This window comes from Amia ocellicauda, chromosome 9, assembly GCF_036373705.1.
Source record: "Amia ocellicauda isolate fAmiCal2 chromosome 9, fAmiCal2.hap1, whole genome shotgun sequence".
NCBI classification, from domain to species: domain Eukaryota; kingdom Metazoa; phylum Chordata; class Actinopteri; order Amiiformes; family Amiidae; genus Amia; species Amia ocellicauda.
In genome coordinates this window covers 13726507-13743252 of record NC_089858.1, presented here as the reverse complement: position 1 = coordinate 13743252, position 16746 = coordinate 13726507, and the positions used below count along the sequence as shown (strand labels likewise).

At 44.9% G+C, this 16746-nt stretch overlaps 1 protein-coding gene across 2 annotated transcripts in view; it reads left to right on the top strand.

Moving 5' to 3' along the window:
• Positions 1 to 1691, top strand: part of whrna (whirlin a) — a 36759-nt gene extending 35068 nt beyond the window's left edge. For both annotated transcript variants that reach the window (XM_066713265.1, XM_066713264.1), the window contains one exon: positions 541 to 1691. In XM_066713265.1, coding sequence (XP_066569362.1) covers positions 541 to 723 — 183 coding nt within the window. In that variant the 3' untranslated portion in view covers positions 724 to 1691. The remainder of the gene's footprint in view (positions 1 to 540) is intronic.
• The last annotated feature ends 15055 nt before the right edge of the window (positions 1692 to 16746 follow it).

The window sequence follows — 16746 nt, the reverse complement described above, 5'->3', positions numbered from 1 at the left end:
AGACAGTTTTGTATCAACGGGAGCCCAAACTCAGGGTAGCGTGAGAGTATCGATCGTGCAATCTGCCTCTGAGCCGGCGATTTATGTCTCCCTGATATATATTTTTTTTTGGTTCCGTTTTTGTATTTTAATTAAATGAAAGAGAAAAATCAATGCGCTTGGCACAGCTCGCATTGCGACACTGCACCGCCTGGAGTCACCTTCAGCCCTCATGTTCAATATGCACAACTACTGATATTTGTACATATTTGAACTGTACATGTATCTGTGGTGGATGGAGGCTGATGAGACACCTGGGTCCAAGAGATCTGAGTAGAGAAGGTAATAAACCCCATAGCAGGTGGGGATTCTGGCTGATTTGTTCACAGTGGAGTGTCAGCCTGATGTCATTGCCACAAATGCAAACATTATGTGTAGGGGCTGCATCACATATGTGCAGAGAGAGAGCTGGTCATAGAGGAAGCTTTTCTGTTAATGTGAGAATTCAGCCAATCTCCTCCCTCTCTCCCGGTCTCTCCCTCTCCTTGTCTCCCTCTGCAGAGGGGTGGCTCAGCGCACAACTGCGGACAGCTCCGGGTGGGTCAGGTGATCCTGGAGGTGAACGGGGTTTCCCTGCGTGGGCGGGAGCACAGGGAGGCAGCACGCACCATCGCCGAGGCCTTCAAGAACCGCCAGAGTGACCACGTGGACTTCCTGGTCACCGAGTTCAACGTGGCCCTGTAGGGGGCGCCGCTGAGCCGAGCCTGCTGCCAGGAGAGGGAGGGAGAGCGGGAGGAGGAGGAAACAAACTTGCAGATGCTGGAACACAGACACACAAAGAGACAGAGGGAGAAAGCGAGAGAGAAAGTCTGCACTCCGCAGGAAGCCCTTCAAACACAGCGCTGGAGTCCCATTCCACTGTTGCCTCTCTGCTGTGTGCTCTGCTCCCCCTGCTGGCTTGGAAGACTCAACATTTTATTTATTTATTTATTTAATAGTTTGTTTATTTTCTGTAGCAAAATGCAAAGAAAAAAAAACATTGCCTTTGCAGGGAGAGGCAGTTACTGTGCATCCTGTACTGTCCTGCATAACGGGTGGAGACGCACAATCACTCACACACACACACACTCATACACACGCTCTCCCACTGGCCACTTCTCCAGGGCCACTCCCTGACTGTTTGGTGGCCGAATACGCATTGCTGACCTCAGCCCAGGGGGAGCTGCCTCTCACCTGCTGCCCCCGATCAGAACACCGGTGCAGCCCAACGAGAAGGGGAGGGCACTGCAGCAACATTTTGTGGAAAGTTGGTGTAAATGTTTAGAGGTGCAATACTAGATGACATCGCTTCAACAAAAATGAAATTATTATTATTATTATTATTATTATTATTATTATTATTATTAATAATGATTTAGGAAAATTAATCTGGAGGTTGTGGGGAGTCAGAAAATATATAAACATATGTGTGTGTGTGTGTGTATGAATATTGCACTGCAACAAAAGCTTTGGAAGCTGGCAGTGTGATGGAGTGACTTCTGCCAGATGAGAGAATGATTAGGAGAGCGGCAAGAGACCAGAGATTTATTTTCTACAGCAGCGTGTGATGTTTTATATGATACATTCTGTAAAGAGAAACAGATAAAGTATATATATATTCAGAGGTAATTTATTCAGATAGGCATTGCGTGTGGAGTTTCTAATGAGATGAAATAAATGTCTTAGCCTGTGACAACAATGGGATTATTATTTTTCCTTGTTTTGTGTTTTGTAATACGAGTGGAATGATGTTTTAATGGGCCCCTGGACGCTGTGCTGCTTTGCTTCGTTAGCCGGCTGCTGTACCTCTGTCGTGGGGATGGTTTAATGCTGTCTGTTGCATCCCATAATTATCCTAAGCTGCGCAATTACACCGTCAAAAGGAGCCAATTAAGCCGAATGAGTCTGAGTGTGCATGCCACCGTGCAAAAAACCCCAGAGGAGACCCATCATTGATTAATTTAATTTAATTTAATTTAACATTGTATTAATTAATTAATTAATTTTGTTTGTTTAGTTTACTGATATACTGTACACACTGAGATTCAGACTCCCACGGCTCCATTCAAGCATTGCTCTTAACTTCCTCAGTAATCCAGTGCTGAGGGTGGGGGGTGTAGTGTGTGTGTCAGTTGACAACACTGGGCTCTGGAGCTCCGTCCGTATCCAACCCTCGCCACAGCAGACAGATTGTCCAGTGTGGGGAGTCAGGGCCACTGCCCCCCAGAGACAGCAAGAGCCCAGGACCCTCACACTGCCCAGAGACTTGCACCCAAACCTGCAGTGATAGCCAGGCCTGCAACTGCTGGACACATTACCATCTGCACGCAATTAGCTAATGGAGTTAATGAGCCACTTCCTCCGAGCAGGCGTGTGACCAGATGCAGGAAATGAGCAAGTGAGTGGATGGATTGATTGATCTGCTCGACCGACTGGACAATTGATTTGGTCGACTGGGCAGGACAGGCCGGCTGCGGGGGCAAAATGTTGGGGGTGTGGTCACAACGTTTTGTGTCCGTGTGTTTCTGTGTGTGTGTGTCTGATTGGGGAGGTGTGATATTGAAGCTATGCCGACCGGCACCAGGTTTCTTGTGAAGACATTACACACAGCATTGGGCTTTATGACACAATACAATCTCTTCATCTTGGCTACATTAATGGAGGGTGGGGTGTAATTATTCCCCCCCTCCTGGCATAGCTCTGCTTCCAACACCAGCTGCAAACAGTGCTGGCTCCAGTCCAGCTGACAAAACTCTGTCAATGTTTACAGCAATGTAAACATGGCAACATTGCAGGGGTGCAGCACAGTAACACTGGATACACCCCAATAACACGGGATACACCCCACAAGAAGCCAGGGCCAATCAGAGTTGCAGGCAGTGGTATACAGGTAAGAAGGAGAACCAATGAAAATGAACCAAAGGATGCTTGCCTCAGATTGCATCCCTGTCACTCCTGCACCCTGGTGGGAGTGATGTTACGTCCCTCTTCATGGTGGCAGACAGTTCACACACACACACAAGCACTCACACCCATACACACTCATACGTTCACACACTCACATGCTCACACATACACACACACTGAGACACACACTAACATACACCCAGACACGTTCATAGGCTCACACACACATACACACTAAAATACAATGGCAAATATGGGCAAATTGATAAGTAGAAATGTATATTTAGGTGTTTTAAATAGCATATTTTCGCCGGGGAACTGGAGAGGGTTTTCCATATGTCTGTGCAGTGCCTATTTCTGCAGGAGCGTTTGCCCGTGGGAGACAGAATTAAACGTATTTTGTACTAAGGTTTTAAAATTCACAGACGCTCTTTCTCTGTCTGTCTCTCTCTGTGGATATATATATTTATATTAATTTAAATATAAGGATGTAAAACCGAGTGTGTTGTAAATAGTGCAAAGTGGAGGCTTCATCAGTAGTTGTTTTTGTTTTAATTGTATTTTTTTAGCAGTTGAAATGTTCTAGTGTATTTCGTCCATTTTCCCTGGGCCTGACCTGTCCTGGGCTGTAAGTCAACTGGCATTTTTGTGACTTTGGTGTGAAAAGGACGTTCATTTATTTATTTTTATACTTATTTATATATAAGAGGACATTCATTAAACCAGGGTCACTTCAGAGTGTCTGCTGAGGATCGCTGGATGTGCTTCTGTCCCCCTCCAGCAGCTCTCAGATCTCTGCCTTTTAAAAACACTAGGGAAAATGACTAATAAAGGCATAGCATCACACACCCCCTCCCATCTCCTCTTTTTCTTCTTTCCTACTTTTTTAATTCTTTGTACTCTTTAGAGGAAGAACTGAAAACTTATGCTGTCTGTCTGAATACAGATTCATCCACAGGATTAGTTTTTTTAAGCACAGACACTGTCTCCTTGGCATGCTGCGGAATCAGACAGGGAACGTCATCTCTGACTTTCACAGCAGAGTGCGCACACTCCCTCACACAAACACACACACACTGATACATACACACACAAATACAGGCACACGCATCTACACACACAGATAGACACACTCACACCGATACACACACACCAACAGATAGACACACACTCACTCACATTCACATCGACACATACACACACATACACACTCACACACACTGACACATTCACACAATCACCCACACACACACTCAGACACATTGAATCCTTTCACCGCCAGGTCAGCGATGACATCACAGAACTCTCTCTCAGCTCACAATGACATCACAGAGCACATACATTCTGTCGCTTCCTGTCTCTTGCCACACTGTCAGCCGTTGGCTTTCTCACTCAGTAAGCCAGCCAGCCAGCTTACCCGCAATACGTGGATGAGTTTGTACCATTTTTAGAGGCTCTGCGGACGGACGCCGACAGGGGGAGTGGATGGGGGGGGGGAAGAAATATAAAAAAAAACACAAACCTACATTTCTACAGTCAAATGCCCATTAATGTGATGTGATATATTGTAAAGAATTGTAAGTCACCCTGGATAAGGGTGTCTGCTAAGAAATCAAGTCATCAGCATCATAAATAAACCACTCTGAACAGTAACCTACATTTCTACAGTCAAATGCCCAGCTGTAGAAGTGGGCCAAATGTCAGACAGACAGACACACGCACAGACAGACACAAGCACCCACACACACACACACACACACACACACACACACACACTTTTCTCCACACCTCCCATCTCACAGTGATTTTCACATGAGGACAGACTGACAGACCCTTCTCTCTCCTTCCCTGTCAGTCTCTCTCTTTCTCTCTTTCAGCTGCTCTGAAACAAATCCCCACAGTATATTCTCAACGGGTGTCTGTGTTTTCCTGTTTCTTTGCTTTTTCTCATGTGTCCTTCGCTCATTGGTGTGTTTGTGGGTTTGTTTCCTCTGCGTCATCGGGGCTCGGCTGGGCGTGAGCGGACTGCAGAGGTTGTGCTGTACTCCTGCGCCTGCCCGGTAACCTCGGGGGGCGCGGTGTTCCAGTGGTGTGGTTTGTGCATTTCAAGCTGCACAAAAACGTATTGCACTGTGACCCTGTTGGACCCCGCCCTGTCAGAGAGTCAGGTGGCACTGTGACCCTGTGGTACCCTGCCCTGCCAGATAGTCAGGTGGCCACTGCATTGATATCATCCATTTCATTTTATTGATTGATTGATTATTGATGATACACTCACAAGGACACAGACACAAACATTCACTTAGATACACACACACACAGACACACTCATAGATTCAGGTACACACAGACACACACATTGACATAGAGGTACACACAAACTGTAGCTAATCTTTTAAGTAGCAGTTGTACCTGCCAGGGGGTTGGAGAATACATTGCTCTGCCTGTTAGTCAGGAAGATAGGAAAGGCGAGGCAGAGCTGTGACCACGTGTGACTGCAGCGGGGGGGTGGGGGCAGCAGACAAAATAAATACAGCTATTGTCTATTTTTTTTCAAATGTCTATTTCAGCTCACCGTTTCTCAATCGCTTGAGCACATTTCTCATAAAAAGATCCACTTCTTCAAAACATTTAACACAATCTCCCAAACTGTAAACTGTTTTGCAAAATTACACATTTAATTTGCAATTGGCAAAACAGCAAATGCATGTCATAAAAATCAAATCAGCACATCAAAACAGTGAAATTTGTCATCTAATGAACCATGGAACAAGCAACACTAACTGTGATGGTAAAATAAGTGTAAAGACTGAGTAATAATTTCACAGCATGAAGGTTTATTCCTCTATGGGCTCCTGGCTGTGGTTCCCTTCTTTCTCTCCATTGGATTCGCCTTCTGACTTTGCTGTATTTCTTGCCAACACCAACTCCCTGGTGACCTTTTATATTTGATTATGGACTGGCTGGTGATTGAGCAATTGAGCAATGAGGATCTGCACATGTGCAGTGGAGATCCACAGTCGTGGGAGTCCGTGCCATCTGCTGTGAACAAATGATCTTGTTTTGTTTGACAAGACTTACTCAATTGATTTTTGTGTTAAGTGTAAAGAGTAGTGTTTACCGTTTTTCCAAGATGTGCTTGGCATTGGCATTTTGTGTGAAAGCAAGCATAAGTGATGTACTGTTTTGCAAAAATGTCTCCTGTTCTGTTACAGTTTTTTGCGATTGCTTACACACTTGTTGCGGAATTTGGCTCATTGTATCAAAACTCTACACACAAGCCAAATAAGACACAACACTTGGAGATAAACATCTCATTTCTATGTCAAAATGAAACTCTGCAATCAAAACCTAACAATCCCTTTTCAAAATGGCATTTTTGCAACAAAATGATACACACATGTACCATTTGAATTACTCTTTCAAAGCAGCAACAACACACTGATGTACTTTATACAAAACACTGCTCTCTTTAGTACTTTGTATACCTTTTTCATTTTCTCATACAGGCTTCTGTGAAAGATTGTTCCAGTACAGTACATCTACTCACATTTCAATGAACACAAAAATAGAAAGGCTTCAGAAAAAAATATATACAGCTTATTTTTTTGCAATTGCAGGTTTTTACAACAACAAAACATCACAAGCAATGTCAACCCTGGCTCGGCAGCGGGGAAATATCACCTTGCGTGCCGTATCCAACCCTGGAGTGACCCCACCTCAATGTCTCCGCATGCCTCTTCCATTGCTTGCAGAAGAGGCATGCGGGCATGTGGTTGGCGGTCATACACTTTCCAATGCCAAGCCGAAAAGAATTCCTCAATCGGATTGAGAAATGGGGAGTAAGGGGGCAAGAATACAACTGTGAAGTTATTGTGGTTGGTGAACCAGTTCCTGACCAGAGCAGCCCGGTGGAAACTAACATTATCCCAGATGACAACAAACCTGGGCTGCTCTGGTCTGTCCTGTACAACTGCATTATGTAGTGCATTCAGAAATGTGATTATGTGGTCAGTATTGTAGGGACCTAGGGTGGCATGGTGATGGAGAACTCCTTACAGACTAATGGCAGCACACAAGGTGATACTTCCCCCGCGCTGCCCAGGGACATGTGTGTATATGTGTATGTCTGTGTGAGTGTGTGTGAGTGAGAGGGCAAGAGGGCGAGAGTGTGTGCAAGTGTGTGTGTAAGAGTGTGACAGAAGATAATCTCTTCTACTACCAAGTCACTGGCTGGAGGCTGTGTTTTTAATTTGGGATTGGCGGACAGGTCATAATTCTCATAGGGGGTTTGTGCCTGAGAAAATACAGTCTCCTAGTGTTTTACAGTCTTGGGTGAAATCCAGACCATCTGGGACTAACGGGAGAGTTGCTCGGGTGTTCTTCCTCCTACGGGCTATGCAATTAAGTATTTGCTGTTAAGAAAATTAAACTGGTTCGAATCTCAATGGAGTTTTACTTGTGTTAACCTGCCCTCGTGTGGTTATTCTATGAACTGCATCACATAATTTTTTCTTGCCTGCGCATAGAGAAGCGTCCTGCAGCTCTCACACCAGCTACTGCTATGACTGTGTCATTTCTCACGGTTCAGTCTGAGAGACTCTTTCTCTCACACACACCTTGCAAAATTGTGTGGGTGTGTTTTTTTTTTTAGCACGCTGGCAAAATAACCTTGTTATTAGTACAGGGGACATTTTGACATGTTTTCTGAACCCCTCGCGGCTGCAGTGCAACCTACAGAATCAGCTTTACACGACCAGCGCTGCGGACCCCCGGGGCATTTGTAATGGGCAATCTAATGCCCCCCCAGCATTCAAAGGGGGCAGGGAGCATTAGTAGGGGACAGATAAGGGTCTTTAATGACACTTTTTGTCTGCAAAACTACATTTTCTGGTCGTGCATGACACTTTTTCTCCATACATTTTGTTTCCCTGTGTCTGTCCTCAATCACACTTTGAGTTAAGAACATAAGAAAGTTTTAAAACAAGAGAAGGCTATTCGACCCATCGTGCTTGTTTTGTGATCCAAGGATCCTATTGTCACGACTGGTGGGGGTTCAGTGTGAACACTTAACCAACTACGCCACCTGAGTTGGTGAGCAAGAGAGGAACTCGCAAGCCCCTAATCCACCTTTAATGATCAGGGCACGATAAAAACTAAAATACCCTACCCAGACGAAACAGAACAAAATAATAATAAAGGAGCTCATAAAAGATAATATTATAAAAGCTAAAACTAATCTTCCCAATATAGAGATAATACACAAAAGCAGCAGCAGATTCAGGAGCATTTGCTCTCCTAGAGTTACTGAAAGTACAAGCTAAAAAATTGCTATAAGTGCTATAAGTATTTACAGTGAGGGAAAAAAGTATTTGATCCCCTGCTGATTTTGTACGTTTGCCCACTGACAAAGAAATGATCAGTCTATAATTTTAATGGTAGGTGTATTTTAACAGTGAGAGACAGAATAACAGCAAAAAAATCCAGTAAAACGCATTTCAAAAAGTTATAAATTGATTTGCATGTTAATGAGGAAAAAACCCTTGTTGGCAATCACAGAGGTCAGACGTTTCTTGTAGTTGGCCACCAGGTTTGCACACATCTCAGGAGGGATTTTGTCCCACTCCTCTTTGCAGATCCTCTACATGTCATTAAGATTTCGAGGCTGACGTTTGGCAACTCGAACCTTCAGCTCCTTCCACAGATTTTCTATGGGATTAAGGTCTGGAGACTGGCTAGGCCACTCCAGGACCTTCATGTGCTTCTTCTTGAGCCACTCCTTTGTTGCCTTGGCTGTGTGTTTTGGGTCATTGTCATGCTGGAATACCCATCCACGACCCATTTTCAATGCCCTGGCTGAGGGAAGGAGGTTCTCACCCAAGATTTGACGGTACATGGCCCCGTCCATCATCCCTTTGATGCGGTACAGTTGTCCTGTCCCCTTAGCAGAAAAACACCCCCAAAGCATAATGTTTCCACCTCCATGTTTGATGGTGGGGATGGTGTTCTTGGGGTCATTCCTAATGGTAGGTGTATTTTAACAGTGAGAGACAGAATAACAGCAAAAATATCCAGAAAAACGCATTTCAAAAAAGTTATACATTGATTTGCACATTAATGAGTGAAATAAGTATTTGATCCCCTATCAATCAGCAAGATATCTGGCTCCCAGGTGTCTTTTATACAGGTAACGAGCTGAGATTAGGAGCACTCTCTTAAAGGGAGTGCTCCTAATCTCAGCTCGTTACCTGTATAAAAGACACCTGTCCACAGAAGCAATCAATCAATCAGATTCCAAACTCTCTACCATGGCCAAGACCAAAGAGCTGTCCAAGGATGTCAGGGACAAGATTGTAGACCTACACAAGGCTGGAATGGGCTACAAGACCATCGCCAAGCAGCTTGGTGAGAAGGTGACAACAGTTGGTGCGATTATTCGCAAATGGAAGAAACACAAAATAACTGTCAGTCTCCCTCGGTCTGGGGCTCCATGCAAGATCTCACCTCGTGGAGTTTCAATGATCATGAGAACGGTGAGGAATCAGCCCAGAACTACACGGGAGGATCTTGTTAATGATCTCTAGGCAGCTGGGACCATAGTCACCAAGAAAACAATTGGTAACACACTACGCCGTGAAGGACTGAAATCCTGCAGCGCCCGCAAGGTCCCCCTGCTCAAGAAAGCACATGTACAGGCCCGTCTGAAGTTTTCCAACATCTGAATGATTCAGAGGAGAACTGGGTGAAAGTGTTGTGGTCAGATGAGACCAAAATCGAGCTCTTTGGCATCAACTCAACTCGCCGTGTTTGGAGGAGGAGGAATGACCCCAAGAACACCATCCCCACCGTCAAACATGGAGGTGGAAACATTATGCTTTGGGGGTGTTTTTCTGCTAAGGGGACAGGACAACTGCACCGCATCAAAGGGACGATGGACGGGACATGTACCGTCAAATCTTGGGTGAGAACCTCCTTCTCTCAGCCAGGGCATTGAAAATGGGTCGTGGATGGGTATTCCAGCATGACAATGACCCAAAACACACAGCCAAGGCAACAAAGGAGTGGCTCAAGAAGAAGCACATTAAGGTCCTGGAGTGGCCTAGCCAGTCTCCAGACCTTAAACCCATAGAAAATCTGTGGAAGGAGCTGAAGGTTAGAGTTGCCAAACGTCAGCCTCGAAACCTTAATGACTTGGAGAGGATCTGCAAAGAGGAGTGGGACAAAATCCCTCCTGAGATGTGTGCAAACCTGGTGGCCAACTACAAGAAACGTCTGACCTCTGTGATTGCCAACAAGGGTTTTGCCACCAAGTACTAAGTCGAAGGGGTCAAATACTTATTTCACTCATTAACATGCAAATCAATTTATAACTTTTTTGAAATGCATTTTTCTGGATTTTTTTGCTGTTATTCTGTCTCTCACTGTTAAAATACACCTACCATTAAAATTATAGACTGATCATTTCTTTGTCAGTGGGCAAACGTACAAAATCAGCAGGGGATCAAATACTTTTTTCCCACACTGTAACTTCTGTCTCGTCAGACAGTAGTCAGTCCACAAACCACCTGCAGGTAATTCAGTTGTCTACTCTGGGACACAATTACTCTTCGGTGCCTTCCAGACCAGTAGCCAACTCAAGCCTGGCAAAACCCGGACTGGCTCCACACCGATCGCCCAAATTCTAAAAAGAGTTACAGGTCAGTAATGTTTATCCATTAAACAGTCTCTGTGCAAATCCGCAATTTGAGTGTCTCTTTCTTGGTTTGTTCGTAGATTAATACTTCTACAGCCACTAGAGGAGAGTGAGGGAAAACACTCCCTCCAACGATACAGGTTACAATTAAAGTTCTAGTTCCAGCGGACCCCAACTGTGTGAAGAAGTGTCTCCTGTTTTCTGTCTTGAATGCCTTGAAGCCCAATTTCCATTTGTGTCCCTGGGTGTGTGTCCCTGCTGATCTGGAAAAGCTCCTCTGGTTTGATGTGGTCGATGCCTTTCATGATTTAAATACATTTCACTTTGACATTATGGACATTTTCTGTGTTGATCAGTGGCAAAAACTCCTAATTAAATCCATTCTGATTTCATGTTGTAACACAATGACATGCAGAAAAAGGCGGGTGAATACTTTTGAATGTCACTTTATTTATTCGCTAGTTTGCGCTGCCTAATATATCAGCTGTTGATTGGTCGAGAAGTTTTTAACTTTATGTGTTACTTCACCTCCTTTCACTGGAAAGATTGTTTTTTAGTTTGGTAACAAGAATTGAAAGTTTCGAATTAGGAAAACACGATGAATGCTCTGCCTTTCACATTGGCGGAGCAATAAGCATTTTGATTTGGTCCAAAGGAGTTTATATTGACTCATCACTCTCACCATCCAAACAATGTGGAGAAAAAATAAAGAAACCCAAACAAAATGCTAATGTATATTGTCAAAATGTAGAATTTAAAACAAGGGCAGTAATGTTAAGACTGTACAATGCACTAGTTAGACCTCATCTGGATACTGTGTATAAAGGTCACTTTTGTGAAGCACCCGGCCCAGCTCAGCTGTGGAAGACTATATCTCCTTTAGAGTTGCCATAGGCCTCTTGGTGTCCTCTCTGACTAGTGCCCTTCTCAGTTTTTGAGGATCTAGGCAGATTCACAGTTGTGCCATATTCTCTCCATTTCTTAATAATGGACTATTAAGAAAGGGATATTCAATACCTTGGAAATGTTATTATATCGTACCCCTGATTGGTGCTTTCGAAGAACCTTCTGGATTTGCGTTGAATGTTCCGTCATCTTCATGATGTAGTTTTTGTTAGGAATTGTACCAACCAACTGTTGGACCTCCCAGAGACTAATTACGTGACTTCTAAAGACAATTGGTTTCGTCACAGTTCAATCAGGTGTGTCACAGCAAAGGGGGTGATTACTTATGCATTCACTTATTTTCGGTTTTGTATTTGTAATTCATTTAGAACAATTTGCAGATTCTATTTTTCACTTTGACATGATGGACATTGTCTGTGTTGATCAGTGGCAAAAACTCCTGAGTAAATCCATTCTGATTTCATGTAACACAATGAAATGCGGAAAAGTCCAAGGCAGGTGAATACTTTTGAGAGCCACTGTATAGACAGAAATAGGTATAAAATAGTTTTGCATTCCCCACTTTCTCTGCATTAAATCCCAATGTATTTAATTCCCCAAGTGCCCTATATGTTTTAAAAAACGAATATATAATAATAATAATAATAATAATAATAATAATCTTGCAAGAGAACTAGACTCTGCATGTTTTCTGCATGTTGTTTGACATTGATCTCACATGCAGTCTAATAAATATAATTGTTTTAATACAGCATAACAGCCAATCAACTAAAGCACAGATTATACTTTAAAAAAATAATATGTCGTAGCAGTGTTACCGGGCCTGGATTGCGAAATGTCATTCAAATAGTCGTCCCGCCCCGAGAGCGCTTCAGCGGGCCAATCACAGCCGCCCGTAGGCCGCCCCGTCGGCGCAGAGGAGGCGGACGCCCCGCCCCGAATCAGGGCCACGCTCTCCTTTCGGCAACTTTGTTTAACTCGCTCCCGGAAACACCCGAGCCAGGAGAGAGAGAGAGAGAAGAGAGAGAGAGAGAGAGAGAGAGAGAGCCCGCATTGAGGTGCGTAGTCGGGTGTGTGCCTGGGTCCGTGTGGCATTCTCGGAGCTGCAGATCGGCGAGGACACGCTTCTCCTACGTGGCATTAAAACCTCACTACCAAAAGTAAGAAAGATGATTAAAAAGAGAAAGACAAGCGCAGACGGTGGCGGGGGGGCAGGACGTGATGCTCGACTGCAGACGGAGGAGCAGGTCTTAGGATACTCTGCGTCTTCAAGTTTGTGTGCAAGTCTGAAAATGCTCTGGAGACAAGAACCGGGTGATCGTGCATTTGGGGGTTAGTGGCGTTGCTGCATTTCAAGTCAACATTGTTCCCTGTGTCGGTGGGTTGTTGAGCTCGGGTGGTGGGTGCTGTGTGGGTGCTGTGTGTGTGTGTGGGTGTGAGTCGGGGGACCCCGTGCCCAGCTGGTCGCCTGGCAGCGCAGGAGAGTCGTTTTGGTTGCGGTTCTCAAGGCAACCGTGGCCGGGCTCCGTTCTGTGGCTTTGAACTGTGCCGCCCGTCTCTGCAGCCCGCACTGCACTGACCCAGCACCTCCGCACTAAAAACTCAGATTCAACTCTTTATTCAACTGGTATGTTCATATTATTATTATAATCAGTTTACATAATGTGCTCTTCTGTACTGCATACAACTGTGTAGTAGCTGTGCTGTACTAGTGAGCCTGCTACAGCACTGTCAAATCTGTTTATTGTCAGTCACGTTGGCACCACACAGTACAGTGCAATACAGGCCGAGCCAGGGGGACAGCGGTTCCCTTCTTATTTCACAGTCTGGGCAGGGATACTGTACCTCTGTTAAACACTGGCCTGTGTTTTATCCCCATGCACACACAATATGCAGTACAGTCAAGCAGGAGTTTAGGGTTGTTTTGCAGTTTGATGCAACACTGAGGAAACTGCCTCAGCCCTGTAAGTTTGCACACAGCTGTAGTTGATTTTTATAATGAGAGCCCTTGCCGCGCATGAGAAAACTGCATGGGCAATCTGCTTTAAGCCAAATGACTGTGTTTTTAATCACAAGGTTATACGGACAAAAGGAGGCAGTCCATTGGCCTTGTCCAAAGTGCTATGTCTCTGCTTGGAAATAGTGTGTTAACCTGAAAGGACAACAAGGAGAACGATTAATGCCAATGGGGTTTTTCTTTTCCGTTTTTGTTTTCACTTTCTTCCTACCTTGTTTGTTATTTTTGTAATCTCTTGCACGCTTCCCCATCTCTCCCCTTCTGCAAAAGCTGCGCTGGTCTGTGGACGCACAGGCCAGGGTCATTGAGAGTTACTGGCAGTGACTTATGCTGAGTTTGCATGAGTCCCCGCCAGAGCCACGACGTTGTCTTTCTGCGGGAAAGAAAAGAGCCCCGGGAACACGGATATCAGTGCGATGGCTCCTGTCAGCTGGCGTCATCTGGTTGTGTGGCTCGCTGGAGTGAAGCAAATGCAGATTAGTCCAGGGCTGCGGAGGAGGACAGTGGGAAAGAAAAGGCAGGGATTTGATTTTTAAGAAATATTTGTTTTGCAAAGGATGAAGGCCACCCTCTCCGTTCAATGGGATAACATTATCACCATCATCATAATCATGTCCAGTTTCCTGTATAGTGCCAGAGAGGTCTCAGACTGCAGGAGTGGTCAGACCCAGACTTCTCCTGGGGCTTCAAGTAGCTGATTGGTCCCAGAATCTCATACAGCTGGTTCTCTAAGGAACCCGGTCAGTCAGTCAGTCCTTGCCTCAGCAACTGGGGTGGACTGTTTTTTTGCACCGAGAGGGGCGAGCGGGGGGGGTACGTCGTCTCCCATCAGCGGGGTGTGCAGTGAACTGTGCTCTGACAGCCTCACAGCTGTGGAACCTGCGGGGCGGTGTCACTCCGCATCCCCCTTGCACACTGAGCCCAGAGACACAGACGCACAACACCCAAATAAACATGCAGACACACACATACACAAACAAACATTACATATCAGAGTCAGTGCCATTAGTAATATACAGCACAAGTCCTATATCAAAAATAAAATAAATTCTGCACCAAAATTACAATACAGAGCTACTGCACATAAACTAAACACAGCATAAATACACTCAAACACAATGACTCAGACCCGTATAAATATACAAGAGAAGGCATCCGCAGGCCCTCCGTGGGGGTGTCTGTCCGCTGGCGCAGAATGACTCACGGCTGCTGTGTGCGGCACGTGGCCCAAGGCTCGCACTGCTGTCTCTGGGTCCGATTCCCACCCCACTGCCCACTGCACTCTAACACTTGACACTGGGATGAATGGATGGATGGATAGATGGACGGAGGGATGGATAGTTGAATGGATAGATACACAACAGTTAAGGGCAGCATTTGTGTCTCTGTGTCTCTCTGATACAATATGTCAGCACACGTTTGTCTCCCAACACAACACGGAGCAGTGCTGGGAGCTTTGCTGCAGACTGGTCTGCACTGTGTCTTTTGTGGTGGGAGAACACACAGTCCCCCTAGCGGCCCAGTATATAGCCACCTGCCACAGACTGAGGAGGGCACCAGTAAGCCCCTTCCATAGGGGGACAGCCAGAGAGAGGAAATCTCCAGCAGTATAATTGCAAATACAATTTTTTGTATTTTGATCTATTCATTTTCATTACTTTTTTTCTATGGTCATGAATTATATATACTTGTGTAAATGTGAGTCGGTTTTTATTTTATGTTTTGTTTATTCTCCCTCCTACGTTATTATTCCTGTTTCTGTTGATCATTTGTATCTCGTTCTGTAGATGCTCTGGCGACACATTATATTTGCCATGCCACTAAAGCACTTTGAATTGAATTGAGAGAGACAGACAGGAGAGAGAGGGGGGTTTATTTCAAACCCAAATTCAAGGAGAGCTCCTACTCTCTCTTTTTATTCTCTATTTGTTTATTTATTTATTTTTCATACAAAAGAGCAGTAAACAAACAACAGCTTCTGGCTGGTTTGCTCTTTTTGTTTTGTTTTTGTTTGTGTGTGTGTCTGTGTTGGGGGGAGTTGGGGATTACATCGACTGCGTTCCCAATAATCAGCTTTCTGTAATCTGAGATATTTATAACAATAGTGCTGTCAGCGCCCAGGGCCCAGTCTCTACTGTGGAGGCCGCAGTACTCGCCGGATGGCCTGTGTGTTTACTGTTCCGTACTTTGGCATTGCTCAGTATTTGCTCTTGTGAAAGTGGTGGTCTGTGGTGACCTCACTTCCTGTTGACGGTGTACTGGTATAGCAACACTGGAGTTAAATAAACATGACATGACTGTAATTATAGTAACAGTGGTAGTAGTAGTAGTAGTGGTGGTGGGTGAGTCTCTGTGCAGGAGTCCTTGTGCGGCAGGGCAGTTTGTTTGATGTGGTTACTAGGCTACAGGGCTTTTGAGACGAGCTGAGCAGGGCCGAGTAGCTAGAACGTGATTTTCAGTGTCTGTCTGTGTGAATGCATCATAGTGTGCGACTGTGTCTGTCTGTGTGCGTTTCTGTCTGTCTGCATGTGTGTCTCTGTGTCTGCAACCCAGGGAGAGAAAGAAAGAGAAGAGGTGTTTTTTTTTTCAGTGACATGGCATGTGGTGGGGGGGGGGGGTTATGGAAAAACCCAAGTCTTAACTTTTACGAGGATGGCCCAAACACAACCACAGAAGAACACGGCCACGGGGTTTCCCTCAGGATATTTTAAAGGAGATTGACTTGCTAGTTCCCTTGCACTGTATTAAATCACTCTGCACAAACCCTCCCTCTCCACCTCTCTCTCTCTCTCTCTCTCTCTCTCTCTCTCTCTCAGCTGTGGAGTTGTTGTGGAGTTGCCAAGGTAACAGCCAGCTGGAACTCAAGGTTCTAAGACCGAGGGAGCGCTCGTCTCCAGGGCTCCCAGAACCAGCCTTTGATTCAATTTTATTTATTTATTTATTTTTGTGAATTAGTTTATTTTTTAATAACAAACGCACGCATCAGCTCTTCAGACGCACACAACCCCAGTGCTGTTTGTAGCGGCCTGTCATGGGTCTTCTCCTGCTTATCCTCCTGCGTTAATTAGTGTTAGTGTAAATTAATAATAACAATTACAAGTCCCTTTTGCACAATATATTCTTAGATGTGTCCTATTGTTATGGTAGTGTGTGGGTTAGCTTCAGTGATATAACATGTAGGTTAGTCTAGGCAGCAGTGGATATG